Raw genomic sequence first — 27,896 nt, 5'->3', positions numbered from 1 at the left:
AACAGGTTTTAATCATGTCAACTACAGCCGAAACTGAACGCCAGACCAACTGCCACGCACGCTAAGAGGGGTCAATTTCCAGTTCAACGAAAGGTTCGTAATGCCCTGGAGCTAAAAAGCCAAACAGCACCACCACCCCCTTCACTGCGGCGGGTAGTGAACTCGGCTTCTCCGAGAACAACCCGTAGGCCGGGCGGGGGGTGAGGGGGAGACCCCCCCGCAGGCCTTGGAACCCTCCCAATTTACCTCTTAGAGTCTAATCTGAAACCAAGTCTGACGCCTTTGCGTCAGGTGCCCCTCCCTACAATATCATCTAGAAAATAATTCCTAGACCTGTAGTTTACAGACGAGGAGCTTACAATCTGGTTCTGGGCCAGCGCGCCCCACCCGCAGGACGACTGGATTCTTTGATTTCCACACTTACTCACTAAAAGCAAACCCGAGAGGAAGGGCACGAAAATATTCGAGAGCATTTGAGTAGGAAGAGTTTACAATATCTTTCTCTCTGGGGGCGGGTGGAGGCCTGGAGCGAGGCTACTCCGCATAGCGAGAGAAGGGTGTGTGCGCTGCGCCCGGGGTGTGAGTGTGGCGGGGCGGGTGCTGGGGAGAGGGAGGCGGGCAGGAAGAGGAGGGAGGGGAAGAGGTGGGGTGAGCCGAGGCCCTGCCACCCGCCCAGGCTCCTCCTGCCTCCCCCCGCCCCCCACCCCCACGTACTAAGGCGCCCTGCCCGCGGCGCTGTGCTCACTGGCCGCGCGTCCCCGCCAGCCGAGCGTCCCCGCTGCGCCTCCCGCCAAGGTGAGTCCTGCCCGCCGGTCCCGGGCGGTCCCCGGCCCCACAGCCCGCGCCCGGGGAAATCCCCACGTCGGCGGCTCCCGCTCGCCAGGCGGTCTTCACCGGGCGTCCCAGGTGTGGGGGTGGGACGATGGTGGGGGGCGTCGGCTGGGCATGCGGGGGTATCCTCTCCCCGAGCTCTGGGCCACACCCCAGCTGGGCGAGCACCTCGCCTGTCCCTCCCCGGCGCGACCCCCCCAGACCCCCAGAGGAGGGAGCACTTGGCCTTTACCAGTACTTCGGTGTCGGTGCCCCGGGGTCTGCTCTGCGCTACCTTTCGGTATATCTTTCTTTACACCCTTCCTGCTTTTCGACTAGTCTCCGCAGTTACCCGAATCCCTGTTTCTGGCCCCCTGTCCTGGCCGGCTTGTTTCTTTGTGGGCTCCGGCTGCAGGCTGACTTCTGTCCAGATGTTCGTAGCCTCCTAGCTGGACGGCCCGTGCAGACTCGGAGAGGGCTGGCGGGTTCTCTCCCTAAAGGACACCCCTCTGTCCCTCTCCTCGAAGCTTCAAGGTTGGGCTTCCTGTTATTTGTCTGCTAGATGAGAAGTTTCTCTCTACCAGCGGAGGGAAGAAGGCTCTATTTGTCTTCCTTATAAAACAGTTTTGCTGAGGGGGTAGGGGGAAGCCACCACCTTCAGCCACCACTGAAGTGGGTTTTGTACTGAAAGGGTTCCCTTCTTGCTATTTTAGTGGAACTATACAGAGATAGAGGAAGAGCAAGTTTAATGAAGGATCTAACACCCCAGATTAACCTGGCCCAGTAAAATGAGCTGTTGGTACCTGGACACAATTTGAGCCTGGCAAAGGACTGGTGCTTCGCCCCAGACCTGAGTGCCGCACTCTCCAGCCTCGGCGGTCTCCACCTAACTGAAACCCGGAATCTGCCTTGTTGGGCGAGGGTGGAGGGGCCAGCAGAGCAGCTAGCCCTGTGCCAGGCACCACAGGGCCCTGGTCCAGACTCTGGAATACGTTAAGCCCACCCGCTTCCCTCCCTTGAGGTTTCTGCAGGGCGTGGTTAGCACAAAGGGCTCCCGGATTCTCCTAGTGGAAGCCTGTGACTCAGTTGTGAGACCATGTGGGTGTGGCCTGGATGGTTCCAGACTCTCTGCAGATGGTTCAGACAGAACACTCCCTGAAGGAAAAGGGGAACTGTGCCATTTTAGAGGGCATTTTCCAAGAGGAAATGAGTCACACCCGGACAGGCCGGCCATCTGAAGGAGAGGTTTCTTGACTGAACTGTGGTTGAGGACAAGTTAGATTGGTAGGGTCATGGCGTTTCAGCTGCTGGGTTATGGGTCTGGATTCCCACTGGCAGGCTGCCTCAGCTTTATTTGGGAGGTAGCGCTTCCCATTGAGAGGTTTGCAGTTACTGCAGATTCTTTTCCCCCTACAGCATGAGTTTCAAACTGCAGCAGTGGACTTATATCCTGCCCTTCAGGTGAGGCCAGGCCCAGGGAAACACCCTGTCAGTGATCTTTGCCTCCAGCATATTTCATCAAATTGCAAAAGGTGATGCCAGGCATTAGGGCGGGAATGAGTTCACAATTCATCTGAAATTTCTTCCTCAGCCCTGCCCCCACAGACTCCTGTCTGGTTTCTGTTTAATCATCTCTTCCAAGTGATGTATTCCTCCCTTGACAGCCAGAAGCTACTTTCTTCACTGTGGTCCTTGATCCACCATTTGGAGATTCTTATTTTGGTTCTTCAGATTCTCCTAATGGTCTTCTGGGCATAAAGCACTCTGATTTCTAGGCTATGCTTTTCCCCAGCTTTTCCTGCGTACAACATCAGATGGCCCCCTTGCCTCCCATGTCTGGCACCTGGCCAACCTCTCCAGCCGCTACTCTCCAGTGAGGTCAGTCCTTGGGCTGGGTGGAGCTGAGACTGAGTGCCTCTTTGCTTTCCACGGACAGCTCCAATCCTGTGACTTTTTTAGAGCACTACCCACTTGGTATGGCCTTGATCCAGTCCAGTCTTTTAAAGCTGAAGGAAACAATGGAATCCTTTCAGAGATATAAAGTGTAGATTAGCACTCAGACTGCTAGGAAAGCTGATCTTTTTAGAGTCTTAAGGTTCTCATTTTTCTGAGACTCAATTTAGGAATCTCACATCGAAAGCAAAAAGAATGATTTTTAACAATTTTCAGCACTTCATGGCCCTTTATTAAATAACTACCACCTAATCCAACAATGGATTTAATAGCTGTTGTCACAATGGCTGTTTGCCAGTTCTGGCTGATACCTGACAGCTCTTCAAGGAAAATCAGATGTACTTTGTTAGGGTGGGAAGGCCTCAGAGTTCTTCCTATTGGATTGTATCTGGAACTCTTATTTTGCTGCTCATTTTCTTAATGGGAAAATTTTATGTTTGGTGAAAGGTGGGAGAGACAGCCTGGATTAGATCCATTGCCTCAGCTCACTTTTGCTGAATTCCCTTTAGGGATCAAATTCAAGAATGCCTTCGGGGTTCAATTCCCGATCCCACTCCCCTTCCCTCACCCCCCTTTTTTTTTCTTTTTAAAATCATCAAAAAGAAGGACACCTAAAACACATTTTAGATAACATGTTTGTTTTTACTAACATTCTGCCAATTGTTTTTTGGGTGGGCTGTAAGAAAACTAGGGTATGGACAAGACACAGAAGAGATCAGACTTCTTGCTCTTAAGAAATCTCCTTTTTGAAATTATGGCCTGGATCTGGGCATGGGTCCAGAGCAAACATTTGATATTGCTTAGGAGCAGACACTTTTCTAAGGAGGACCCCTACTTCCCTGCTACTCCCAGAAGGATCAAAATTTATGTTATTGTCTATTTCCTTCTTACTGATTCACTGAGCAGACTCTGAAGGCAGGGTGCTGGCTTCTAAGACCCTGCTCCTAGAGCCCACAGTTTAGTGGAGAAAGACACAGAAGCACAGTTAACTAGATTTCAGGACATATTTTAAAAATAGTATGACCTTAGCTGGTGAACTCCCCAAAGTCAAGCACCATGGGGGTGGGGGCTGTGGAGAGGGGGCCCACACGAGCCTAGTCATGCAAAGTAGACACTCAGTGTAGGTACAGCAAAAATTGAATTCCCACCACTGTAATTAAATTTGTAGAGCCCAGAATTTTTTTTCTGAAGAGACAGTTACACAAAGAAACATATGTGAGCATCCACTCTTCAGACCTGTATAGGAGAAACACAGACATCACAATAAAATGATTTCAGTAAACACGTGAGTGACCAACAATGAGGTAGTTAGAGCTTGTGGAGCTCACAGTGAGAAAGCAATCAAGAGGGATAAACCAAAACTAGAGAAAAAGTGTTGGGTGACCGGACCTGTTTAGCAGGACACACCGTTTTCTCCCACACTATGGAATGTACTCTACTGTTCATTCATTGACTGCCCCTTTCCAGGCCCTTCCCAACCCCTTCGCAGCCCTCACCTCCTGCTCTGCCCCAGTGGCCAGGGTTTCAGCCCAGGGTAATCACACCTGCACCTCAGCTCCAGCCAAGGGAACTGTTTGATTCGCTCATTAGCAACACTATACCACTATTTAGTGGTTTCCAGACACAACAGACTGACGCGACTGAGCGATAGCCCTTACCCTATAAGAACTTAAATCGAGGATGGAGAGGCAGATAAATGATGAAATGGCAGTAGGTTGTCTGGGGAACAGAGAGGATGCCGCTGCCTCTCAGCCCAAGGCCATCCAGTAGAAGTGTTTCCGAGCCAGAAGCTAGAGTACCACCCCTACCTGGGGGTGGAGCTCGTCGGGTGGCTGAAGAACGGGACGCAGTGGGGCGGAGGCAGTGGTGGAAACCCAGATTCAAGTTCCTGAACTGCTGCTTTAGCAACCAATCCATCTGCCCAGCCCGGGTGAGCCACACCCAAGATGGGAGGGCCTGGCAGCCTGGCTCAGTAGGGCTACCACCACACTCTGGAAGAACTGGAGGATCCATCCACTAGCCAAGAGAATAGTGCGCATCACATCTTCCCCTTTTCCTTCATCTTCTCTAAAATCAGCGTGCTGGCTTCACCTTCAAAACCGAATGACTTGCTCCTAGCCCTGGTCCATGCCCTCAGGAGCCCTGGTTACTGATGAGAGGGTGGTCATCTCTGATTTTCAAACCTATTTCTGCTTCCACAACCTTAGATCTCCCGAGTATCCCCTGTTCTGCATTCTTATTGCAGAAGGTCTGCTGAACAAACGGGCTCCTCGGGTGACTCAAGTGGTAAAGAATCCACCTACCAATGCAGGAGAGGCAAGTTCAGTCCCTGGGTGGGGAAGATCCCCTGGAGAAGGAAATGGCAACCCACTGCAGTATTCTTGCCTGGAGAATCCCTTGGACACAGAGCTTGGCAGACTACAGTCTATAGGGTCGCAAAGAGTTGGACGTGACTTATCTACTGAGTACAAGCACTCGGCAACAAACTGGGAGTCTGCGCTGGCTGCTGTGGCCACAGCCCACGTGCTAAGTAAACAGCAGAGGGGGATCCAATGGGGGCAGAAAAGCTCCCACAGTTCATAGGAGGCGCAAACCATCCCTGGCTGGGTTTGGAGTGTCCTGAGACCTGAGTGCTCACTCCAGGAAGGAGGGCCTCACTCTCTTGAAGAAGGTATTCACGGGTGGCCAGGACTTCCTCAGCTTACAGCCTGTGTTTCTTAGAAGCTCCTGAAGTAGCTTGTTTCCTGTCTTAGGGGTCCTTTCCATGCTGCATTCCCTGTCTTACTTCTCTGGCTTGGCAGCGCATTTTCCTTCTGTTCTACCCTGTGAAGAAAGTGAACGAGGTGTCCCACAGCCAGATCAGCTTCTGAGACCTTTGGGCATTGACTGTGAAGTGCTCTGGCCGTAGAGCTTGGGCACAGGTATTTTTAAACCTCTGTGGTGGCTGACTCCTTTCCTGAGATATTTCCTGAGAACTGAAGTGGGATGGCAGTCTTCTCCCAAAGGTGACTCACTGAGCTCAGTGCTCTTGTTATCTCTTATGTTGCTGGACTTGCAGAGCCAATCCAGGCGAGGCTGACTCCCTCCAAGCCACTGCCATGTGAAGCCAGATACTGGCTGTGTCAGGAGAGAGGAGAAAGGATGTGAGTCCTCTGGAATTCATCCCCCAGTGGACCTTGAATTTGCTGCTCTCTCCATGAGAAGTCTTCCAGATGAATCACGCCAGATTCTGGCTTATAGTATTCTCTAGAGTAGCACATTCTTTGGCATGCTGATTCCTGTGCTTTTCTGGGGATTAAGGGGTAGGACTTTCAACTCAAAGTGTAATTGCTCAATCCTCGTGTTCACCAGCTCCACCCTCTCCTCGGTAAAAGATAGCATTTAGGGATCTCTGTTAACAGGAACCAGAATGAATGCATGTCTCCAGTTCCTACTGAGACTCTTCCGGAGAAGATGCCAGCCTCCCCTTCAACCACTGCTCTAAACCACAGGTCCCTATCCTCTGGGACTGTGGACCAGTACCTCCTGTCAGATCAGCGGTGGCATTAGATTAGAAATAAAGTGCACAATAAATGTAATGCTCTTGAATCATCCTGAAACCATCCCCCATCCCCTTCCCCATCTGTGGAAAAACGGTCTTCCACAAAACCAGCCCCTGGTGCCAAAAAGTTTGGCGACTGCTGCTGCTGCTGCTAAGTCGCTTCAGTCGTGTCCGACTCTGTGCAACCCCATAGACGGCAGCCCACCAGGTTCCCCCGTCCCTGGGATTCTCCAGGCAAGAACACTGGAGTGGGGTGCCACTGCCTTCTACTGTAAACCAGTTCCTAACTTTTTTTTTTTTTGAGTGGTATATTAGTCTCGATTCAATTTCATCTGTTTCCTATCCAGTAGTGATTTTAGTTGGTGTAAGCCAAAGCTACTCTGTTCTTGCTGAAGCATGCCTTCCAGTTAAGCAAAATTCACTGGGCTCCTCTTAAGTACCAGGCATTGGGCCTTGACGAGACAAATGCCCCCAGATTATTTTACCTGAATATAATGATCTGACAAATCCTTTCCTTTCTTTTAAGCTATTCACAATGAAAATTCCCACTGCACCTCAGACTGTGAGAGTAGCTCTTCTGTCTAGTGCTGCCAAAATTATGTCAGGTCCCCAAAGTGATTAATAGACACCGTTACTTATTCCTTCTCAAGGCTTTGGTAGCTTGTGTTTGGTATTTGGTAGCTTCTATTTGTATTTCTCAAGGCTTTGGTAGCTTGTAACTCATGTAGTAACAAAGATGCAAATGACTTTGTTACAATCAGCAACAAGTTCAGAACTTTAGTAAAGAATACAAGGAATCCCCGGGCCATCCACTGGTTAGGGTTCCTCACTTTCACTGAAGTGGCCTGGGTTCAATCCCTGGCCGGGGAGCACAGATCCCACAAGCCATGCTGTGTGGCCAAAAAAAAAAAAAAAAAGAGTGCTCAGGAGATGAAATTCATTAAGCAGATTTCTGAAACCTAGAATGAGACCAAGCAAGGTCTAGTGAAGCTTGGAGGGTTGAAGTTCTTTTATTAATGACGCTTGACTGTGGCTGTTGGTATTCAGCCGTGTTCACATGGAAGAGTCCCATTTATCAGTGCCCGCCACCACCACCACCAAGAGAAGTGGTGAAATATCTGTTCTCTCAGTAGGTGCTTTGTCAGTTAAACGAAGGGGCACTGATCTTGCTTTTCCAAATGATCAGAGTTTTTATTCTTCATTATGCAAACTTAGCAGGCAACTAGATAAAACCCCTCATTCAGAGCACCAATACTTGTAGTGCCTGTTTCCATCAGCAGGAGGAAGGCCCCAAACCTGGGGTGAATTGGAAAATGATTGAATGGCTGAGCTCTTCCAGTCATTCTCAAAAGACTGGTAATTCATGTCACTTAATGTAGCCTTGGGGCAACTAAGCCGTGTGGGTCTACAGCTACTGAGCTTGTGTGCTCTAGAGCCTGCCTGCCACAACTAAGACCCAGTACAACCAAATAAATAAATGAATAAAATTTTTTAGAGTTAATGTATATTGTTTCTTTCCATCCTTTAATAGGTTTCAACAGACTTCACCAAAATGCCGTCTCAAATGGAACACGCCATGGAAACCATGATGTTCACATTTCACAAATTTGCAGGTGATAAAGGTTACTTAACAAAAGAAGACCTCAGAGTACTCATGGAAAAGGAGTTCCCTGGATTTTTGGAAGTAAGTGTTGAAAGGCTCAGAAAGAATCAGTTATAATGCTTCTGGGCCCTGCTTCCTTTCCCTTCCTCTTTCTAGCCTTTCCCTGTGGAAGTCACTACTAGAAAGGTGTTTTCATTCAGTTATTAAACGTTGTTGAGTGCCTCCTGTTTGTAAGATACTATGGGAGGAAACAGACAGTAAAGAAGACATATAGTCCCTGCTCTTAAGGAACTTACAGTCTGGAAATGAAATGAGACTACACACAAATCACAATATGAGGTGTTAGAAAGATTCTGTCTGGAGTCACTGTGTCCACTGAGACAGAGTTGCAGGAAAGAAGGCCTTTCACCAGAGTCGTCTTCCAGGCTGCCTTGTTGCCCTCAGGTCCATAAACCTGGCACTGGAGATGCCCCGTCCTGGTCACATCCACTTATGCCCCTTCTTAAATTAAATCCCTTGAGATAAAGACTTTCAAACTTTTTTCCAGCACTACTCTAAACGAATGGTGTCAAGCATCTGCTGATTGAGAGCCAAGCATCGCTCCAGGAAAAACTGCTTTTCACGTTGATAATGCTATGAGAACACAGGCGCACAGTCTGAGGTTATGCCTGTGCTACCAGATTGAAATGCAAACCCGTCCCTGCCTGCCACAACCAGAGTCACTTAAAGGGATCACTACTGTACTTGGTGTGGGACATTGCATATCAGCCTGTGGCACCCCACTCCAGTACTCTTGCCTGGAAAATCCCATGGATGGAGGAGCCTGGTGGGCTGCAGTCCATGGGGTCGCTAAGAGTCGGACACGACTGAGCGACTTCACTTGCACTTTTCACTTTCATGCATTGGAGAAGGAAATGGCAACCCACTCCAGTGTTCTTGCCTGGAGGATCCCAGGGATGGGGAAGCTTGGTGGGCTGCTGTCTATGGGGTCACAGAGAGTCGGACACGACTGAGGCAACTTAGCAGCAGCATAAAGGGTGAAGGGAAAGTCAAAGTGTTAGTCACTCAACTGTGTCCAACCCTTTGTGACCTCATGGACTGTAGCCCACCAGGCTCCTCTGTCCATGGAATTCTCCAGGTAAGAATACTGGAATGGTTGCCATGCCTGTCTCCAGGGGACGAATGTCCCCTGGAGGGATCTTCAGGATCTTCCTGACCCAGGGATCGAACCTGTGGCTCCTGCATTGCAGGCAGATTCTTTACCATCTGAACCACTAGGGAGGAGACGGTAAAAGGCAGAGTCCTGCCCCTTGTCATCTGCATGGTGAGCCCCTGACTCCTGACTCAGTAAACATAAGGTTTTATAGAGTACATGATGATTTATAGGTTATGAGTATCAGTCAGATAAACAGATGGAAATCATTTAACTTGTATCTTAGAGCTGCAGTTACCACAGTGCTATCCTAGAATGAGTTAGAGGACACTGGTGCTCTGCTTTCTTACAGTTCTCTGATACAAACCAGACCAGGACCCAAACTGACACTGGGAAGGTCGCTTCAGCTTTCTGTGCCTCAGTTCAGGTGCTCTATAAAATGAGAGGCTGGACATGATTATCTCCAAGACACTTTCACTTTCTGTGATCCTTCTAGACAAGCGTAAAATTCAAGGACAAAATGTGCTCATTGTAAACCTGCCCATCACGCAAAGAAGCTCTCAGTCTGCTTCTAAATACTCGTTAATTGTGTTGTTACATAAGTTAGAAGCCAGGATGACTATCACATGAGACAAAGGCCCTTCCTAAAGGCTTTATGGTTCGATAAAGTGTTCAACACAGTTCTGAACATGGCAGTACAATTTATTCTAAGCATGGGGTCATAATTCCAGGCACACCCACACTGGCTACATTGACAGAGCGTTTTGTTTCTAAACCTGATCCCTTATGTCATCCAAATTGCACTGCTTGTGACCACAGCCAGGAAGCTGGGGTTGAGCCCAGAATTAACTGAAACCCACCAAAAGAGGGAGGTAGCTGCATAGACAGGTTATAGTTGACTGCTTAGGGCATGTTGGAAATGCTGCCACTTACCTTAAAGGGTTTCTGAGCACAGTTTATATAAACATCCACCACACTTGAGACAGTGTGTATCAGTTCCCTTACTCAAGTATGCAGTCAACAGGATTCATAAATGCTTTACCTGAGCCCTTAGTGGTTCTTTTTTTTTTTTTTTTTTTTTGGTTGTACCACACAGCATGTGGGATCGTATTTCCCTGAACAGGGATCAAACCCACCCTCCTGCATTGGAAGCACAGAGTCTTAACACTGGACCACCAGGAAAGTCCCCCTGAACCCTTTAACACCTGTAAATGGCCATATTTACTTCTGGTTGATGGCATGGACCCTACAGGAGAAACTACACTTTCCCACTTCTAAGCATCAACACTATGAAAAGGAGTGATTAAACCAATCACCCATGAAAGCAAGGGAAAAGAAAAAACAAAAGGGATCTTACCTGTTCGTTCCAGTTCCACGCATTTGTGCTAAGGCATTGAGAGTTGTGGGGAGTTTTATGGCTCCATCACATGTTCTACTTTTGAAATACATCCAATGTAAAACATCCAGCAAAGAGGATAGTATGACATAGATTGGCCAACTCATTAAGAACAGAAGCAATTTTAGAGACACTCTAGTCCAGCCTCAATTCTTAGCTGTTACATGAAGGTCCACCAAGGTATGTGACTTACTCACCTGGCTAATATGATATTAAGTCACACTAGGTTGGCCTCAGGACCAACTGCCCTTCCTCTTTAAATCTAACCCATCCCAGGGTATCATTAGCATTGCTTCAAAATCCACAGGACAAAGATCTGAAATTTACTCCCCAAGTCTTCTCATGAGGTCTTTCATAAGGAGTTTCTTCTTAAAGGACTTGACCATGCTATAAGGAATGAAAATTTGTTAAGAGAATGTAAATTTACAAACTGTGGTAACAGACTTCCCTGATGGCTCAGATGGTTAAGAGTCTGCCTGCAGTGCAAGAGAGCCGGGTTCGATACCTGGGTCAGGAAGATCCCCTGGAGAAGAGCATGGCTGCCCACCCCAGTGTTCTTGCCTGGAGTATTCCATGGACAGAGAAGCCTGGAGGGCTGCAATCCATGGCATTGGGAAGAGTCAATCACAACTAAGCAACTAACACTTAACTCCATGGTCCATACCTTCAAAATAATTTGTATGGCAGAGGACACAATATTGTAAAGCAATTATCCTCCAATTAAAAAAAGAAAGAAAAAAAAATTGTGGTAACAGTTGGACTGTGAGTAAAGCAGGTCAGATTTTAAGTGGACTGAGAATTCAGAGTCATGGATCTCCCTTCTCTGGCACTGTGTCTCCTTTCTCCTCTTTCTAGAAATAGACTGTTTCTAATCCCTGAGTTACATAAGAATGCCATGGAAACCTCTTTCCTAGCCTGCAATAAATATGAATTTACTGAAATACTCTCTCAAAGCAGAGAAGTACATTTAGAAGACCTCCAAATATCACTGTGATCTAAAGCAAGAATTCAAGTAATGAGGAGATTATACATATAGTAGTCAGCAGAACAAATCAAAGAAGCTCGTCACTGCAACCACTGACTGACGGTTCTTGCTTCTGTTCTTTTTTTCAGAATCAAAAAGACCCTCTGGCCGTGGACAAAATAATGAAGGACCTGGACCAGTGTCGAGATGGCAAAGTGGGCTTCCAGAGCTTCTTTTCGCTAATCGCTGGGCTCACCATCGCATGCAATGACTATTTTGTAGTACACATGAAGCAGAAGGGGAAGAAGTAGGCAGCATTGAATAATTACTCCCACCCTGATAAGAATTCTCATAAAGGGTCACTTAAGGAATCTGCCCCACAGCTTCCCCTGTATAAGGATTTCTGAGCAGATGGGACCCATAGAAAATGTATAAATAAAATCCAACTCCATTTTGAGAAGCAGAGAAAGAAAAGTCAATTAAAGCCAGATAAGCTTTTGATTTTTATATTGCTTGCATCATCTTGCTCTCAATAAACAAACTCCTTTTTTAGTTCTGAATTGCAGACAGAATGCTTATTCCTTCTTCAGAAATGCTTTTTCCTACATGTCCTTGAGCATCTGACATGAGGCAGAGCTCTTTCCACAGAATCTGCAAGGTGAGAAAGCATTCTCCACTCAGGCTTGCAGTCTAACTTCTCAGATTGACCTGCCTTGTAGCTGTGTCTAGCTGAAGGACAAAACCTACAAGGATTGAAAGAGCACACTTCAGGAATATATTCCAACTTTATAATTTCTGAGCATAGTCCTGCCCAGTTAAATCAGTGCCTTTCCAACCAGCACCCTGTATGCCTGAAATATCTTTAGTCCATTTTTCATAGCAACGTTTCAGCAAACTAGGGTAAAAATAAGTCCCTAAGACAACTAATTAAAATCAGAGACAAGTGTGATAACTCAGGAACAATATCGCATTAACATTTTTTGGGTTGTCATGAGATGCCATGATTGTATTGTGATGTCAAGAATTAACGTGGCCATGATTTATATAATAGGTGTTTTGTTGAATTGATATGCCAGTGCTTATGTCTTGATAAACAGCAAAGTGTTTCTCCTAATCCTTTCTGTGTCTGTTACAAGCTTCAGCAGAGATGCATTCCATAGGTATTATTAAACAGCTATACTTATTAATAATATAATATTCTTTATGGAAAGATGAGGTATGAATTGGCACCTGAAATTGTACCAATTAAACAGTTCAATTGCATAATTCTGGGAAAAAGTTCAATGTAAGGTCATCCACTGTCACCAGGAAAAGCATGTAAAAGGGAACTGGATAGTCCAAAACTATCTTTGGTGAAAGGATATCTGTAATAAAATCAAGGTCAAAGGTCAAATTCCATTTTATTTTGTCTCAGCCAATAAATGAACAAGATAAGACAATAGATAGCTTTGCAGCTACAGAGTTATGTCAGCAGGTTTACAAAGGGGGATTTACTACAAGATATTAAATGGAAGAGGGGAGTTGGCTAGCTAAGGAACTGACCCCAGGAGTGATTCCCAAATCCATGCCATAGATCGGGGCCACCCAGGGAGCTGCTTAGCTCAGGAAGCTGCCTGCTGAGCTGGGAAGCCGTTGCTAAAGCTAGCTGCTCCAGAACCACACAACCATGGCTCCACACTGCCACATATGGCTCTTTCCACATGTGACTTGCTTCCCACATCCAAGTCTCAAAGAAGTGGATCTAATTAGCAGAACCTCAATCCCATCAAAACCCAAACTGCAAGGGAATCTGGGAAATAAAGCTTTATATTTTCCAACCTCTACACACTAGGAGTTGGCATGCGAGTCCACTACATCTGCCGCAGTGACAATTCTTAATTCTAAGAGAAGTCTTCCAATCTGTAGTTTAAAGATACTTGCTCCATGGAAACCACTGAGAGCTGCAGGGAATAGAGAAGCACACTGGCCCTTCCCGGTAAAGCAAACTCTCCATGAGAACGTGATCAGCCTGGATTTACCCTTTTAGTTTATACCACTTGCCTCTGGGGGCAACTGTTTACTGGGCATTATCAAACTGGTGTTCAGTTTGCAAATGGGCAGGTGAAACTAGCACAGAGATATGGACTTAGATGTCCCCAAGTCTATAGCAAGCTTTCACACTCTAAGCCTCTTTACCTGAAAAGAGAACTATGCCAGCAGAGAGGGCTCTGGGGCTGGGAGAGGAGGTATCATTCATCTTCACAGTGGATTTGTAGGTTCAAAAAAAATCTCTAAAGCAATGCATTATTCCCAGAAGATGGCCTCAGAAACTCTGGCATTCAGAAAAGTGCCAGGAAATCATCTGGGTCACTATATTTGGGGTGTGCGTTTATGAGGGGAGGACTGGAAGGGAAAAGGGACAATAACAGTTTTCCTCACTTTAGCCCCACTACTCAAAACACTTAGTAGGGAGCTAGAACAGGGAAAATTTTAAGGCTATTCATGGTTTGAAATCCTAAATGGCTCTCCATGCCAACAAAAACACAGGGCTCTCACAATCTGACCTGCTGAAACAGCTATCCAGGTTTTCGGGGCCACAGCCTAATGGCTCCCAGAGGCAAAGCTGCAATTGTGCCAACAGCCATCAAAAGGAACTATCTGGAAAATTCCCCTCATTCTGCCACACAGCAAAGCTGTAAAAGCAGATCCCGCCCCTCTCCACACCCAGTTGTGAAGGAAGAATGGATAGCAGTACAGAAAGCCAGTTTCAAACATGCTGCAGAGCTGACCCTGAAAAACACCTCATGTTGTCTCTTAGCCCCTGATCATGAGCCAATTACCTGTGATTTCATACTTTTCTACTCATCTTAGTGGGAGACCAAGGGCAAGTATATAAACCTCTCTCTCAATTTGACCAATCTGAAAGTGATTGTTCCAGTACCTTCTCTGGCTGTTTAACCACAGAGGAATAGTTGTGAATAGAAATGCAGTCATTTGGCAAATATTCACAAGGGCTACTATATGAACGACACCAGGCAATGTTCTGTGGTAGATACAAAGAAGCAGCATGGCCTGCTCAGGGAGATTGCAATCCTGTGAAAGTAAACAGATAAAACGGACAAAAAGTTAAAGATTGGCAAAGGTGAGATGTGATGGACACCCTTGGTCACTTTTGGCATGAATGTAATTTATACAAATTCTAGAAGAGGCAAAAGTTGGCAGAAGGCCTCAGGATCTTCTGATGTGTTTTCTTAGATCCAATATTTCTATTCTTAAGCATTTCTCATAATAAAGTAATCAAAGATAGTGACAAAAACTCATATGCAAAGGTATATAATGCAGCATTCTTTGCTTAAAACCCCAATATAACCTCCACATCCAGCAATACAGTTTTGGTTAAATAAGTATAGCTGTACACAGAATATATGATTCAGGAAAACCATGACTGAAGAACACTAAATAAGTCAGAGAATTGCCTATGTAAAGTATAGCAGACTATAAAACTGGATTATAATGGGTTTCTTCCCTTTTTAACATATGTCTGTCAGCACACACTCACAGAAAAAGACCAAAAGAAATATAGCCACCTGTGTTTTAACTTCCAAGGTAGGAGTTACTGGCTAGGGAAATTGTTGTCTCCACAAAGAAGTTTATGAGGTTATTTTAACTTTCCTCTCTATACCCTGCTACGTTATCTACATTTTCTACAACAATTCTACTTTTATAATCTGGGAAACAAAATTCTAAATAATATTTTTAAAAAGAGCATGTGTATTTATTGAGGGTTTACCATGAGACAAGATGTGTATGAGATACTTCTCAAGCATTATCTTACTTAGCCCTCTTAATAACCCAGTTAAGGTATTAGATAGCCATTTTACAGATGGAAAAACCAAGACTCAAGCAATTCCCTCACAGTCCCACAGTAAGTTACAATGTCAAGATTTGAATTCAGATATTGTCTTTCTTTCTTCCTTCTTTCCTTCCTTCCTCTTCCTTCCTTTTAATTCTGCAGCTGTATCAAGGTGCTGTTTCAGTAAATTAAATATCACACGTTATAATATTCAAAGGAGTAAGAGATCATGGTGGGCTCAGCAAGATTAGTCAGAGAAGGTTTTGTATAAGAGGTAGGATCTTATCTGGTCTTCAAAGACTAGAAGAAATTTGGATAATAACATTCTTACTACAACCCAGGCTCTGTTCTAGTGCTTTATAAATATAACTCATTGTGATCCCTCGGTCGGGAAGATCCTCTGGATAAGGAAATGGCAACCCACTTCAATATTCTTGCCTGGGAAATCCCATGGACAGAGGAACCTTGTGGGCTACAGTCCATGGGGTTGCAAAGAGCCAGACATGACCAAGCACACACAAACACGCGCACACACACACACACACACACACACACACACACCCCTCCCAACTTATGAGGCAGGTGCTATTACTTTACAGGTGGTTTGACCAGGATACCAAACTGATAAGTGGTAGAGACAGAATTTGAATCTAGACCATCTACGGTTTTAACCGCTCCTTCTGTCGCATCTCCAGACATGGCAGTGATAGCACCAAGAAACATCCAAACACCTGGGAGGCCATGCATAGTCCAGCAGGCCTAGGATGGAGTGTATCACGTGAGAAAGTACACATAGGTAGCACCGGGAAGGTAGGGAGTGAAAAGTGAGTAACTGGGAAATACTAAATGATATGAGAAGTGTGGTGGATGAGATCACTGGATGAAAACCCGCAAATCCAAGGTCTCGGTTATGTCTACTCCTTTGGGAGGCAGAGATGAGCCTCTTGTTTAAAAGGAGGTAATCAGCAGAAAATGTGTTCTTAAGAATGCTCCACTTTCCTCCAGCTCTCACATTCCAGTCACATTCCAGTTTACAAAAGATAAAGCAGGGTGGGGACTCTTATTTATCTTTCTCTAGCTCTGAGAACAGAGGAGGAAGGAAAAAAATTGAGCTCTGGCATGTCATGCCGAAACGAAGAGTGTGAGTGGGTGAGTGTTGTGTGCTTATTCGAGTCTGACTCTTTGCAACCCCACGGACTGTAGCCCACCAGGCTCCTCTGTTCATCGGATTCTCCAGGCAAGACTACTGGAGTGGGTTACCATTTCCTTCTGCAGGGGATCTTCCCAACCCAGAGATCAAACCTACATTTCCTATCTATGTCTCCTGCACTAGCAGGCGTATTATTGGGTTTTGTTTGTTTGTTTGTTTGTTTGTTTACTACTGAGCCACCTGGGAAGCCAAAACTAAGAGAGGGAGATGATCAAGATGATGGAGTCATAAGGTCTGGGTGAGAAAGCCACCTGCATAAAACATGAAGTCACCTTGTTTCCCACCCAAATTCCCATTTATCTGAAAAACAGTATGTTCACTCTGCAGCTATCCAATATTTTTTTAGGGCAAAGTCTGGAAGAGGTTATGTAAAAGTAAAAATAGCCTGTTATTATTAAAGTTTTAACATTTTTACATCATCCTTTCAATAAGATTGACCAAAAGTGGAAAAATAATATCAATTAACTCTCTGGACACAGAACTTGTACTGCTCAATGTAAAAATCCTATCTGTCACATTATGCACCGCAGCTAATCAATGACTAGCCCTTGCACTGTGGGTTCTTCCTGCCAAAGTTCAGCCTGTTCCTTTCAAGCTCTTCTAGGCACATCCATCAAGGCTCTGATGAGCATTAATAACACTTAGCCTCAAGCCTGTTTTTCTAGGAGGAGGAGGGAGATGATTCAGCTTTGGTCTCTGCAGGGAGGACTCTATTCTGCCCTACCCCATCCTGGATGAGTCAGCGCACAGAGCCCAGTTTCTTGACCTTTTTACCAATTTTACAAATATTCAAATTTCCTTTCAACGATGTGATTTAAAGCACTTCAGGAAATAGTAAATGACAAAGCAGTGGTGGTCACTGGCCTACAGCGTTTACAGACTGGTGGGGCAAACACTGTTCCTATCACAGCAACAAGACAATGTGTGTGTGCTGTGTGCTTAGTCCCTCAGTCATGGCCGACTGTTTGCGACCCTCTGGACTGTAGCCCACCAGGCTCCTCTGTCCATGGGGTTTCCCAGGCAGGAACACTGGAGTCAGGGATCGAACCTACGTCTCTTGTGTCTCCTGCACTGCAGGCGGATTTGGTAGTTAGCTCTGAGGGCCAGGGGTGTCATGGAGGAAGCACTCTGGCCAGAAACGACGGAGAGGAAGATCCGTTTGAGGCAAGGAAGGCTGGGAAGAGCAGAGAAGAGCACACAGAAAATGAGGAAAAGGCAAGAAGGAACAGTGAGAAGCCTGGCAGGGCTGCGACCTGGGACGGGAGTGCTGTCAGACGGAGCAGGGCATGGACCTCCTCACCGCTAATGGGGTTGGGGGTCGCTGGTAGGATTGATCAAGGTATGAGAGCAAGGGAGTGGTATTTCCACGCAAATGCCAGCTGTGGGAGAGACCAGAGGCCTGCTGACTAACAGTCTACTGCTCACTGGACTGTCATGAAAACCTGAGGAAGATCTCAATGTGCTGATGTGGAATGGTCTCCAAGACACAGTATTAGAGTAAAAAAGTACAGAACAATGGGCGTCTGTCTGTCTATATGTCTATTAAATGACCATTTGTGGAGAAATAACCAGGGAGAATATATGCATACAACTACTTAAATATGCAAAACACATATCCAAAAAGAATATACAGGAAACTGATGAAACTGGATGCTTTGCAGAAGGAACAGGATGGCTGGGGGAACAGGAACTGGGAAGGAGAATATATATGTGCTCTTTTGCATCATTAGAACTTGAGTCCATGTAGAGATACAAAGAATTAATAAAATTCTCTGCTTTTAAAAAATATTTCAAAGGACTTTCCTATCTTTAGTAAACCTGTATTGTTCTAATAATCAAAGCTTAATATTATTTTTTTAAGCTGTTAAGTGCATATTGTAATAATCAGAGTAAGATTTGTTAAAGAGTAGAGCTAGTATACTTGAGGCAAGAATGTAAGAATGAGGTGGATGCACATAGATAGAAGGACATCAAAATCGAGGATGGGTATTGGAATTGAAGAAGAATTTATTCTTCAAAAGCCACTCTTCACATTGTATACATACAATGAACAGCAGGTAATTAGGATTCGTTAAGGATCCCCTGGGAGGAGGCGATGGCACCCCACTCCAGTACTCTTGCCTGGAAAATCCCATGGACAGAGGGGCCTGGTAGAGTCGGACACGACTGAGTGACTTCACTTTCATTTTTCACTTTCATGCATTGGAGAAGGAAATGGCAACCCACTCCAGTGTTCTTGCCTAGAGAATCCCAGGGATCGGGGAGCCTGGTGGGCTGCCATCTATGGGGTGGCACAGAGTCTGAGAAGACCTAAGTGACTTAGCAGCAGCAGCAGCAAGGATCCCCTGGTGGCTCAGATGGTAAAGAATCTACCCACAATCCGAGAGACCCCAGTTTGATCCCTGGGTGGGGGAGATCCCATGGAGGAGGAAATGGCTACCCAACCCAATATTCTTGCCTGAAAAATTCAATGGACAGAGGAGCCCAATGGGCTATAGTGCATGGCATTGCAAAGAGTTGGACACAACTGAGTGACTAATACTTTCACTTTTCACTTTCAAGGAGCCCCTTAACCTGTGCTTCCTCACACTATGGCCAGGGATTTTGGGTGAAGGTAAATGACAAAGTTTCTTCAGGTTATAGCTATAGGGTCTTTCCTAGTGGCCCAGTGGTTAGCACTCCATTATTCCACTGCAGGGGACACAAGTTTGATACCTGCTTGGGGAACTAAGATCCCACAGGCCACACAGCCTGGTCAAAAAATTATAATATGTCATAGCTTAAGTAGGGAGCACTCTTCTGGAGTGCCCACTTCACTTAATGGTGTCATTTAAATTTTTTTAAATATTAAAACAGAGCATCATTATAAAACACAGGACTTCTAAGAAAATTTCCTTCTACACATAGGTGTTCACTTTTCTCTGCTATGACCAGCACTTTGGAGGACCTGCTTGAGAAAACTATGTTGAGCAGCTAGGCTCACCCCAAGTAATACAAACACCTCCACATGGCAATCTTTCAGATGTTTACACCCCTTCTGTCATTAGACCTTCACCATTTGCCCTGACCCTCTAGGCTCATCAATCTCCCATCTCCACCATGTCTGACTTCTTTATGTTCTTATTTATAGCCTGCTTCAGCTTTAGGACTGGGGCAAACCCACTCTTTGCATAATAACAACTCTGACTTCCTTCCTTAACATAGATTCTCCCTAATCTATGTTTTCTCAGACCACCCTGTAAAATCTAGAACCTTCTACATGACTGCAGCTTCCTAGGGAGCACCACCCACTCCAGGCATTCTCAGATGGCAGACTGAGGGGCCAGAACACACACACACACACACAGTCTTTTAAAACTGTAACAGGACTCAGGACTTCCCTGGTGGTCCAGGGTTAACAATCTGCCTTCCAGTGCAAAGGACAAGGGTTCACTCCCTGGTCGGGACACTAAGGTCTTCTCTACAACGAAGAACCTGTGCTCCACAGCTAAGACCTGACACAGCCAAATAAATAAATAAAAATGCAACAGAACTCAATGACTGATTAAAATGGACAGAAAATACAAACATTAGATGCACCTTCAAAATCTATGCAACCCCTTGAGGCTGGGGGCTAGGGTGGCAGACTTTCAAAAGAAGCCCAGTTACAACAAATCATTATATGGAAGCATTTGTCTAAACCACGTCCTTACTTGGACCTGGCATTAGCCCATCGGCTTTGCACATTTCATTCTGGGATCTGTCAGCAACACGGGCTCAGCTGTGTGACCTTGGCCACTCCTATGCCTTCAACTTACACTTCATCAACCATGTTTTGTCTTCTTATCCCTCCTTCACTGGCCTCCAGCTCTCAGTCTGGTTCTGCCTTTTCATCACTGACTACTCATCATAGTGGGAACAGCAAGAGGAAGGGTCAAAGGAACTGCTTAAGTGGACAGAAGATTGAGCAGTCCATTGACAACACCCCAGAAGCCTGGGGTAGGGGCTTGCAAAGGCTGTGATGAGAACGCTTGGGAGGTACTTGATACAGTACTTAATTTGGGGGCTCTGGAGTCAAGTAGAATTGAACTCAAATCCTGCTTGTTACTGTCAACTTTATAACTTATTGATAAGAATAGGTACCACCTATTGCCCAATTTCTACTGGCCAGGCATTCTGCTGAGCTCTTAAAATGCTTTGTCTCAATCCTCACAGCAACTCTTTGAGTAGAGTATTATTATTATCCCCATATCACAGATGAGGAAACTGAGTGGCAAAGAAGTAAAGTAATTTGTCCATGATCACACAACGTTTTAAGTGGTAGAACTGTGATTCATACCTAAGTCTGATTCCAAAATTTATATCTCTAGTCAAATTAAGACAGGGAAGAAGTCAGAAAAACAGATCTGAGAATCAAGTCTAATTTCTATGTGTGCTCAGTCATGTCCAATTCTTTGTGGCCCCATGGACTGTAGCCTACCAGGCTCTTCTGTCCATGGAATTTTCCAGGCAAGAATACTGGAGTAGTTGCCACTTCCTACTCCAGGGGAGTTGACCAGATGGTCAACACCGAAATCAGATTGATTATATTCTTTGCAGCTGAAGATGGAGAAGCTCTACACAGTCAGCAAAAACAAGACCAGGAGCTGACTGTGGCTCAGACCATAACTCCTTATTGCCAAATTCAGACTTAAATTGAAGAAAGTAGGGAAAACCACTAGACCATTCAGGTATGACCTAAATCAAATCCCTTATGATTATACAGTAGAAGTGAGAAATAGATTTAAGGGACTAGATCTGATAGAGTGCCTGATGAACTATGGATGGAGGTTCATGACATTGTACAGGAAACAGGGATCAAGACCATCCCCATGGAAAAGAAATACAAAAAAGCAAAATGGCTGTCTGGGGACACCTTACAAATAGCTGTGAAAAGAAGAGATGCAAAAAGCAAAGGAAAAAAGGAAAGATATAAGCATTTGAAAGCAGAATTCCAAAGAATAGTAAGAGGAGAAAAGAAAGCCCTCCTCAGCGATCAATGCAAAGAAATGGAAGAAAACAACAGAATGGGAAAGACTAGAGATCTCTTCAAGAAAATTAGAGATACCAAGGGAACATTTCATGCAAAGATGGGCTCGATAAAGGACAGAAATGGTATGGACCTAACAGAAGCAGAAGATATTAAGGAGAGGTGGCAAGAATACACAACAGAACTGTAAAAAAAAGATCTTCACGACCCAGATAATCATGATGGTGTGATCACTCATCTAAAGCCAGACATCTTGGAATGTGAAGTCAATTCACAGGGCCTTAGAAAGCATCACTATGAACAAAGCTAGTGGAGGTGATGGAATTCCAGTTGAGCTGTTTCAAATCCTGAAAGATGATGCTGTGAAAGTGATGCACTCAATATGCCAGCAAATCTAGGGAACTCAGCAGTGGCCACGGGACTGGAAAAGGTCAGTTTTCATTCCAATCCCAAAGAAAGGCAATGCCAAAGAATGCTCAAACTACCACACAATTGCACCCATTTCACATGCTGTTAAAGTAATGCTCAAAATTCTCCAAGTCAGGCTTCAGCAATACGTGAACCGTGAACTTTCAGATGTTCAAGCTGGTTTTAGTAAAGGCAGAGGAACTAGAGATCAAATTGCCAGCATCCACTGGATCATGGAAAAGCAAGAGAGTTCGAGAAAAACATCTATTTCTGCTTTATTAACTATGCCAAAGCCTTTGACTGTGTGGATCACAATAAACTGTGGAAAATTCTGAAAGAGATGGGCATACCAGACCACCTGACCTGCCTCTTGAGAAACCTATGTGCAGGTCAGAAAGCAACAGTTAGAACTGGACATGGAACAACAGACTGGTTCCAAATAGGAAAAGGAGTATGACAAGGCTGTATAGTGTCACCCTGCTTATTTAACTTCTATGCAGAGTACATCATGAGAAATGCTGGGCTGGAAGAAGCACAAGCTGGAATCAAGATTGCCGGGAGAAATATCAGTAACCTCAGATATGCAGATGACACCACCCTTATGGCAGAAAGTGAAGAGGAACTAAAAAGCGTCTTGATGAAAGTGAAAGAGGAGAGTGAAAAAGTTGGTTAAAGCTCAACATTTAGAAAACTAAGATCATGGCATCTGGTCCCATCACTTCATGGGAAATAGATGGGGAAACAGTGGAAACAGTGTCTGACTTTATTTTCGGCGGGAGGGCGGGGGGGGGCTCCAAAATCACTGCAGATGGTGATTGCAGCCATGAAATTAAAGCACACTTACTCCATGGAAGGAAAGTTATGACCCACCTAGATAGCATACTGAAAAGCAGAGTCATTACTTTGCCAACAAAGGTCCATCTAGTCAAGGCTATGGTTTTTCCAGTGGTCATGTGTGGATGTGAGAGTTGGACTGTGAAGAAAGCTGAGCGCCAAAGAATTGATGCTTTTGAACTGTGGTGTTGGAGAAGACTCTTGAGAGTCTCTTGGACTGCAAGGACATCCAACCAGTCCATTCTAAAGGAGATTGATCCTGGGTGTTCTTTGGAAGGAATGACGCTAAAGCTGAAACTCCAGTACTTTGGCCACCTCATGCGAAGAGTTCACTCATTGGTAAAGACCCTGATGCTGGGAGAGATTGGGGGCAGGAGGAGAAGGGGATGACAGAGGATGAGATGGCTGGATGGCATCACCGAATTGATGGACATGAGTTTGAGTGAACTCCGGGAGTTGGTGTTGGACAGGGAGGCCTGGCGTGCTGTGATTTATGGGGTCGCAAAGAGTCGGACACGACTGAGCGACTGAACTGAACTGAACTCCAGGGGATCTTCCCGACCCAGGGATTGAACCTGTGTCTCTTGCATCTTCTGCACTGGCAGGCTGATTCCTTACTTCTAGCACCACCTGGGACATCCACTGTCCTCATTAGAAACCAACAATCCCAGCCTGCAAGGCAATATCATTATTTAGAGTCCACACTGGGTTCAAATTCTGGCTCTGCTGCTTATAGGCTCTGTAACCATGAGCAAGTTACTCAACCTCTCTGTGCCTCAGTTTTCTCCTGTGTAAAATGGAGACAATAATAGAATCTACCTCTTTGGGTTGCTCTAAGATTACGACAAATATTGACTATTATTAGCCTTACAACTTTTGCTCAACGTAAGTTTAAGTAGCTGAAAAGAGAAAGATAAAATCCTGGTGGACCAGTTATATGCCAGGGGTTATTATAAAACCACATAATTCATCTTCCAACCAGCAGGTCCCTCCCTACCCTCAAGCTACATGAAGTAACTCTTTGTTGAAAGAGCAAGAGTTTGGACTCAGAAAGACAGGTTCAGCTCTTACTTCACCACCTTCTCTGTGGCCTTGGCAATCTCCTTGACCTCTTTGAGCTTCAGTATTCTCATTTGTAATATAGACCCAATTATATCCAAGTGACAGGATTGTTAGGAATAAAGGAGATAATTATATAAAATATACATGTTGGTATTTCTTGCTAGACTGTTCATTCTAGCAAAGTCTTGCTCAAGAAGAAAAGTCAGACCTTTGGCACCAAGTTGGTCAAACATTAATTAAAGGCAGCCTCTCTTGCTCAGTCTCTACCAAATGACACTGCATATTTGTGTCAGTAAAAGTTCTTTCCATTCTAACTTATAAAGTCATTAATTAAAGGCATAAGTAAATTTTAATCACTTTCAGGGCACTTCCTATGGGGAACTTAAGCTTATACCACAGGCAAATGAGCATCATAGTTTGAGTTCAAAGCAACTTAAGTTCTCCTTTGTGACTTTGAGCAAGTTATTCAACTTTCTAGGGTAACTTAAAAGTTGGGGAAAACAATATCCACCCCTAGAGAGTTTTGTTGAAGAAGGCAATGGCAACCCACTCCAGTACTCTTGCCTGGCAAACCCCATGGACAGAGGAGCCTGGTAGGCTGCAGTCCATGGGGTCGCTAGGAGTCAGACACTACTGAGCAACTTCACTTTCACTTTTCACTTTCATGCATTGGAGAAGGAAATGGCAACCCACTCCAGTGTTCTTGCCTGGAGAATCCCAGGGACGGGGGAGCCTGGTGGGCTGCCGTCTATGGGGTCGCACAGAGTCGGACACAACTGAAGTGACTTAGCAGTAGCAGAGAGTTTTATGATGACTAAATGATGTAATATATAACCCACACTGATTCTTTCCTGTCTTTCTCCTTTTAAAATAGTCCAGGTATCTCTCTTCCCCTCTAAGGTTAATCCCTCCTCCTGTGTTTTGGTTTCTCAGCTCCTCCCTGACTTCTAAGAGATTCCACTCCAACAGTCATCCACTCCTTTCTATAACTTCTTCCCATCACTCCCTCTACCAGCTCATTCTACTCATTTCCATCAATGTTTATGTGCTAAGTGTTCCTATTAGAGAAAAAAAAAAATACTCCCTCATATCCATATTTCATTCCTCACCTCCTCCTCCTCAACTCTTCCTGGTCTACCCACACCACTCTACCAAAAATGCTTTCACTGAATTAACCTACCAAAAAGCTCCCTCCAATAGATAATTTTTAGCCTTTAATATATTTACCTTTCAGCAGGATTTACTATTGTTGGCTACTCCTTTTTTTCAAACATTCTCCCTTTGGGTTACACAAGGTCAAATTCTTCTGATTTTCTTCCTACCTCTCAGATTTATTCATATTATCCCTTGTTGGCATCTCCTCTTCTTCTTTAAATGTTGATCTTTCTTAAGGATATTGCCTAGGCCTCCTTCTTTTCCCACGTTAACTCTGCCTTGGCTAATTTTATTTACCACACCTCCTTTCCCATTCAGTTACTATCATTGTAGTAACAACCCCACTTGGATGTACCACAGGCCTCTCAAACTTAGCATAAAATCTACAGTTATGAATTTCCAGGCTGGCATGTGTCTTCCCTGGTAGCTCAGACAGTAAAGAATCTGCCTGCAGTGTGGGAGACCCAGGTTCGATCTCTGAGTTGGGAAGATCTCTTGGAAAAGGAAATAGCAACCCACTCCAATATTCCTGCCTAGGGGAAATCCCATGGACAGAGAAGCCTGGGGGGCTACAGCCCATAGGGTTGCAAAGAGTTGGACACGACCAAGCAATTAACACTTTCACTTTCACAGTCTGGCATGTAAGAAGCTTGGAAGTCACCACTTCGTCTTAACAAGTAAAAAGCCGAACTAACTGAAAAATGAACAGCTCTTCTTAGATCCTTGGGAGAAGTCAGGTCACAGTGAAAACCACTGCCCCCTAAATTGGATAGGTCAATAGGAGAATATAGAGAATCACAACTGACTACAATAGAAAAGTCCATAAAAATCAGTGTCAGCGTAGGAAAATCTGAACTGTAACTGACAAACTCTTGGAGGCTCAATGTGGGCAAGTCTGAGAGACAAAAACTCCAAGGAGGCCCAGTCATTGGGAGGCCCCAACTCTTCTAAAAAGCGAATATTGGAGAAAAATCCCAAAGTGCTTCCAGCAGGGGGAAGAGTAACAGAACCATTATGAAATATTCCAGAGTATTCTGTTTTTCTTAACAAGATCTGTCCTCAGAAAAAAACTATTAAACCAGAGTTTTCTGGGTTTTATCAGAGCCTAACTGACCTGAGGGAAGGGAAATACCCATCTCTAGCTGACTCTAGCCTTCCACAGTTAAGGAAATACTTAACTTCAGCCTACTCCAGCCACCCTGTCCCACCTGAAGGGAGGTAGGAAAGAACTGGAAAGTGTGTGCAGAGTTCACAGTCTAGGTCACAGGTTCACTGAAAGACTGAGATTAACCAGGACTACAGACTGCTTCCCCTCCCCCGCCCCCACCTTACCACGACGTGGAAAATAACAGTGATAGTCACTCAGTCAGGTCCAACTTTTTGCGACCCCATGGACTGTAGACTCCAGGCTCCTCTGTCCATGGGATTCTCCAGGCAGGAATACTGGAGTGGGTAGCTATTCCCTTCTCCAGGAGATCTTCTCAACCCAGGGATCCAACCCAGGTCTCTTGCATTGTAGGCAGATTCTTCACCATCTGAGCCACCAGGGAAGCCTACATTACTAAAGGCCTGTTTCCTTTTACCTAGTACATCATATCTGGGTATCAAGAAGGAATTATAAGACAAACTAAAAACCAAAAAATACAGTATGAAAAGGCAGAGCAAGAATCAGAACCAGACAATCTAAAAGCACTAGACCCAGATGGTTTCAGCAGTGAATTCTATCAAATATGTAAGGAAACTACACCAATTCAGAATATAGAAGCAGTGGGAATACTTCCTAACTCATTTCAGGAGGCCAGCATTACCCTAAGAAGAAGACCAGACAAAAGCATTACAAGAAAACAAACTACAGACCAATATATCTCATGAACACAGATTTAAAAATCTTCAACAAAATATAGTTGACTCTTGAACAACACAGGTTTAAACTGCCCAGGTCCACTTATGCATGGATTTTTTTCTAATAAATATGTGCTATGGTACTACATGATCCACAGTTGAGTGAATCCACAGATGTGGAACTATAGATACAGAGAGCTGACTACATAAAGTTAAACACAGATTTTTGACTACGGAAACGGTTAGTGCCCTTAACCCTCATACTGTTCAAGGGCCAACTATATTAGCAAATCAAACTCAACAATGTATAAAAAGAATTATATACAATGACCAAAGGAGATCTATCCCAGATAGGCAAGGTTGATTCAGCACTCAAAAAACAAGTAATGTAATCTACCAAATCAGGTTAAAGAAAAATAAAATCACTAATCATATCAATAGATACAGCAAAGCATTTGATAAAAATCTAGCACCTATCCATAACAAAAACTATCAATAAACTAGGAATAGAGGGGAATTTTCTCAACTTGACAAAGAACGTCAACCAAAAAACCCTATAGCTAATATGCTTAATGCTGAGAAACAGGGAGCTTTCCCAAAGAGATCAAGAATAAGGTAAAAATTTCCCCGATTTCCACTGCTTTTCAACATCATATTGGAAGTTCTAGCTAATGCAATAAGCCGAGGAAAGTAAATAAAAGACATTCAGATTGGAAAGGAAGAAATAAAATTTTTTGTTTGTAGATGACATAATCATCTATGTAGAAAATCCAAAAGAACTGACAAAAAAAAAATCTCCTAAAATAAATAAGTGATTATAGCAAGATTGCAGGATACAAGGTTAATATAAAAAAGTCAATTGTTTTCCCATATGCCAGCAATTGGGCTGCTGTCTATGGGGTCGCACAGAGTCAGGCACGACTGAAGTGACTTAGCAGCAGCAGCAGCAGCAGCAGTAACAGAAGCAGAAAATATCAAGAAGAGGTGGCAAGAATACAAAGAAGAAATACACAAAAAAGATCTTATCGACCCAGATAACCACAATGGTGTGATCACTCACCTACAGCCAAACATCCTGGAATGTGAAGTCAAGCAGGCCTTAAGAAGCATCACTACAAACAAAGC

General features: G+C 44.7%; 1 protein-coding gene across 1 annotated transcript; it reads left to right on the top strand.

The window, feature by feature from the left end:
* S100A10 (S100 calcium binding protein A10) lies at positions 679–11,985 on the top strand. The gene is made up of 3 exons (XM_018046106.1): positions 679–795; positions 7,836–7,988; positions 11,570–11,985. The coding sequence occupies exons 2-3, from the start codon at positions 7,857–7,859 to the stop codon at positions 11,729–11,731; spliced, it is 294 nt and encodes a 97-aa protein (XP_017901595.1). The 5' UTR covers positions 679–795; positions 7,836–7,856; the 3' UTR covers positions 11,732–11,985.

This window comes from Capra hircus, chromosome 3 (assembly GCF_001704415.2).
Source record: "Capra hircus breed San Clemente chromosome 3, ASM170441v1, whole genome shotgun sequence".
Classification (NCBI taxonomy): Eukaryota; Metazoa; Chordata; class Mammalia; order Artiodactyla; family Bovidae; genus Capra; species Capra hircus.
The sequence above is the reverse complement of the archived record's forward strand: the minus strand, read 5'-3'. Positions and strand labels throughout refer to the sequence as shown.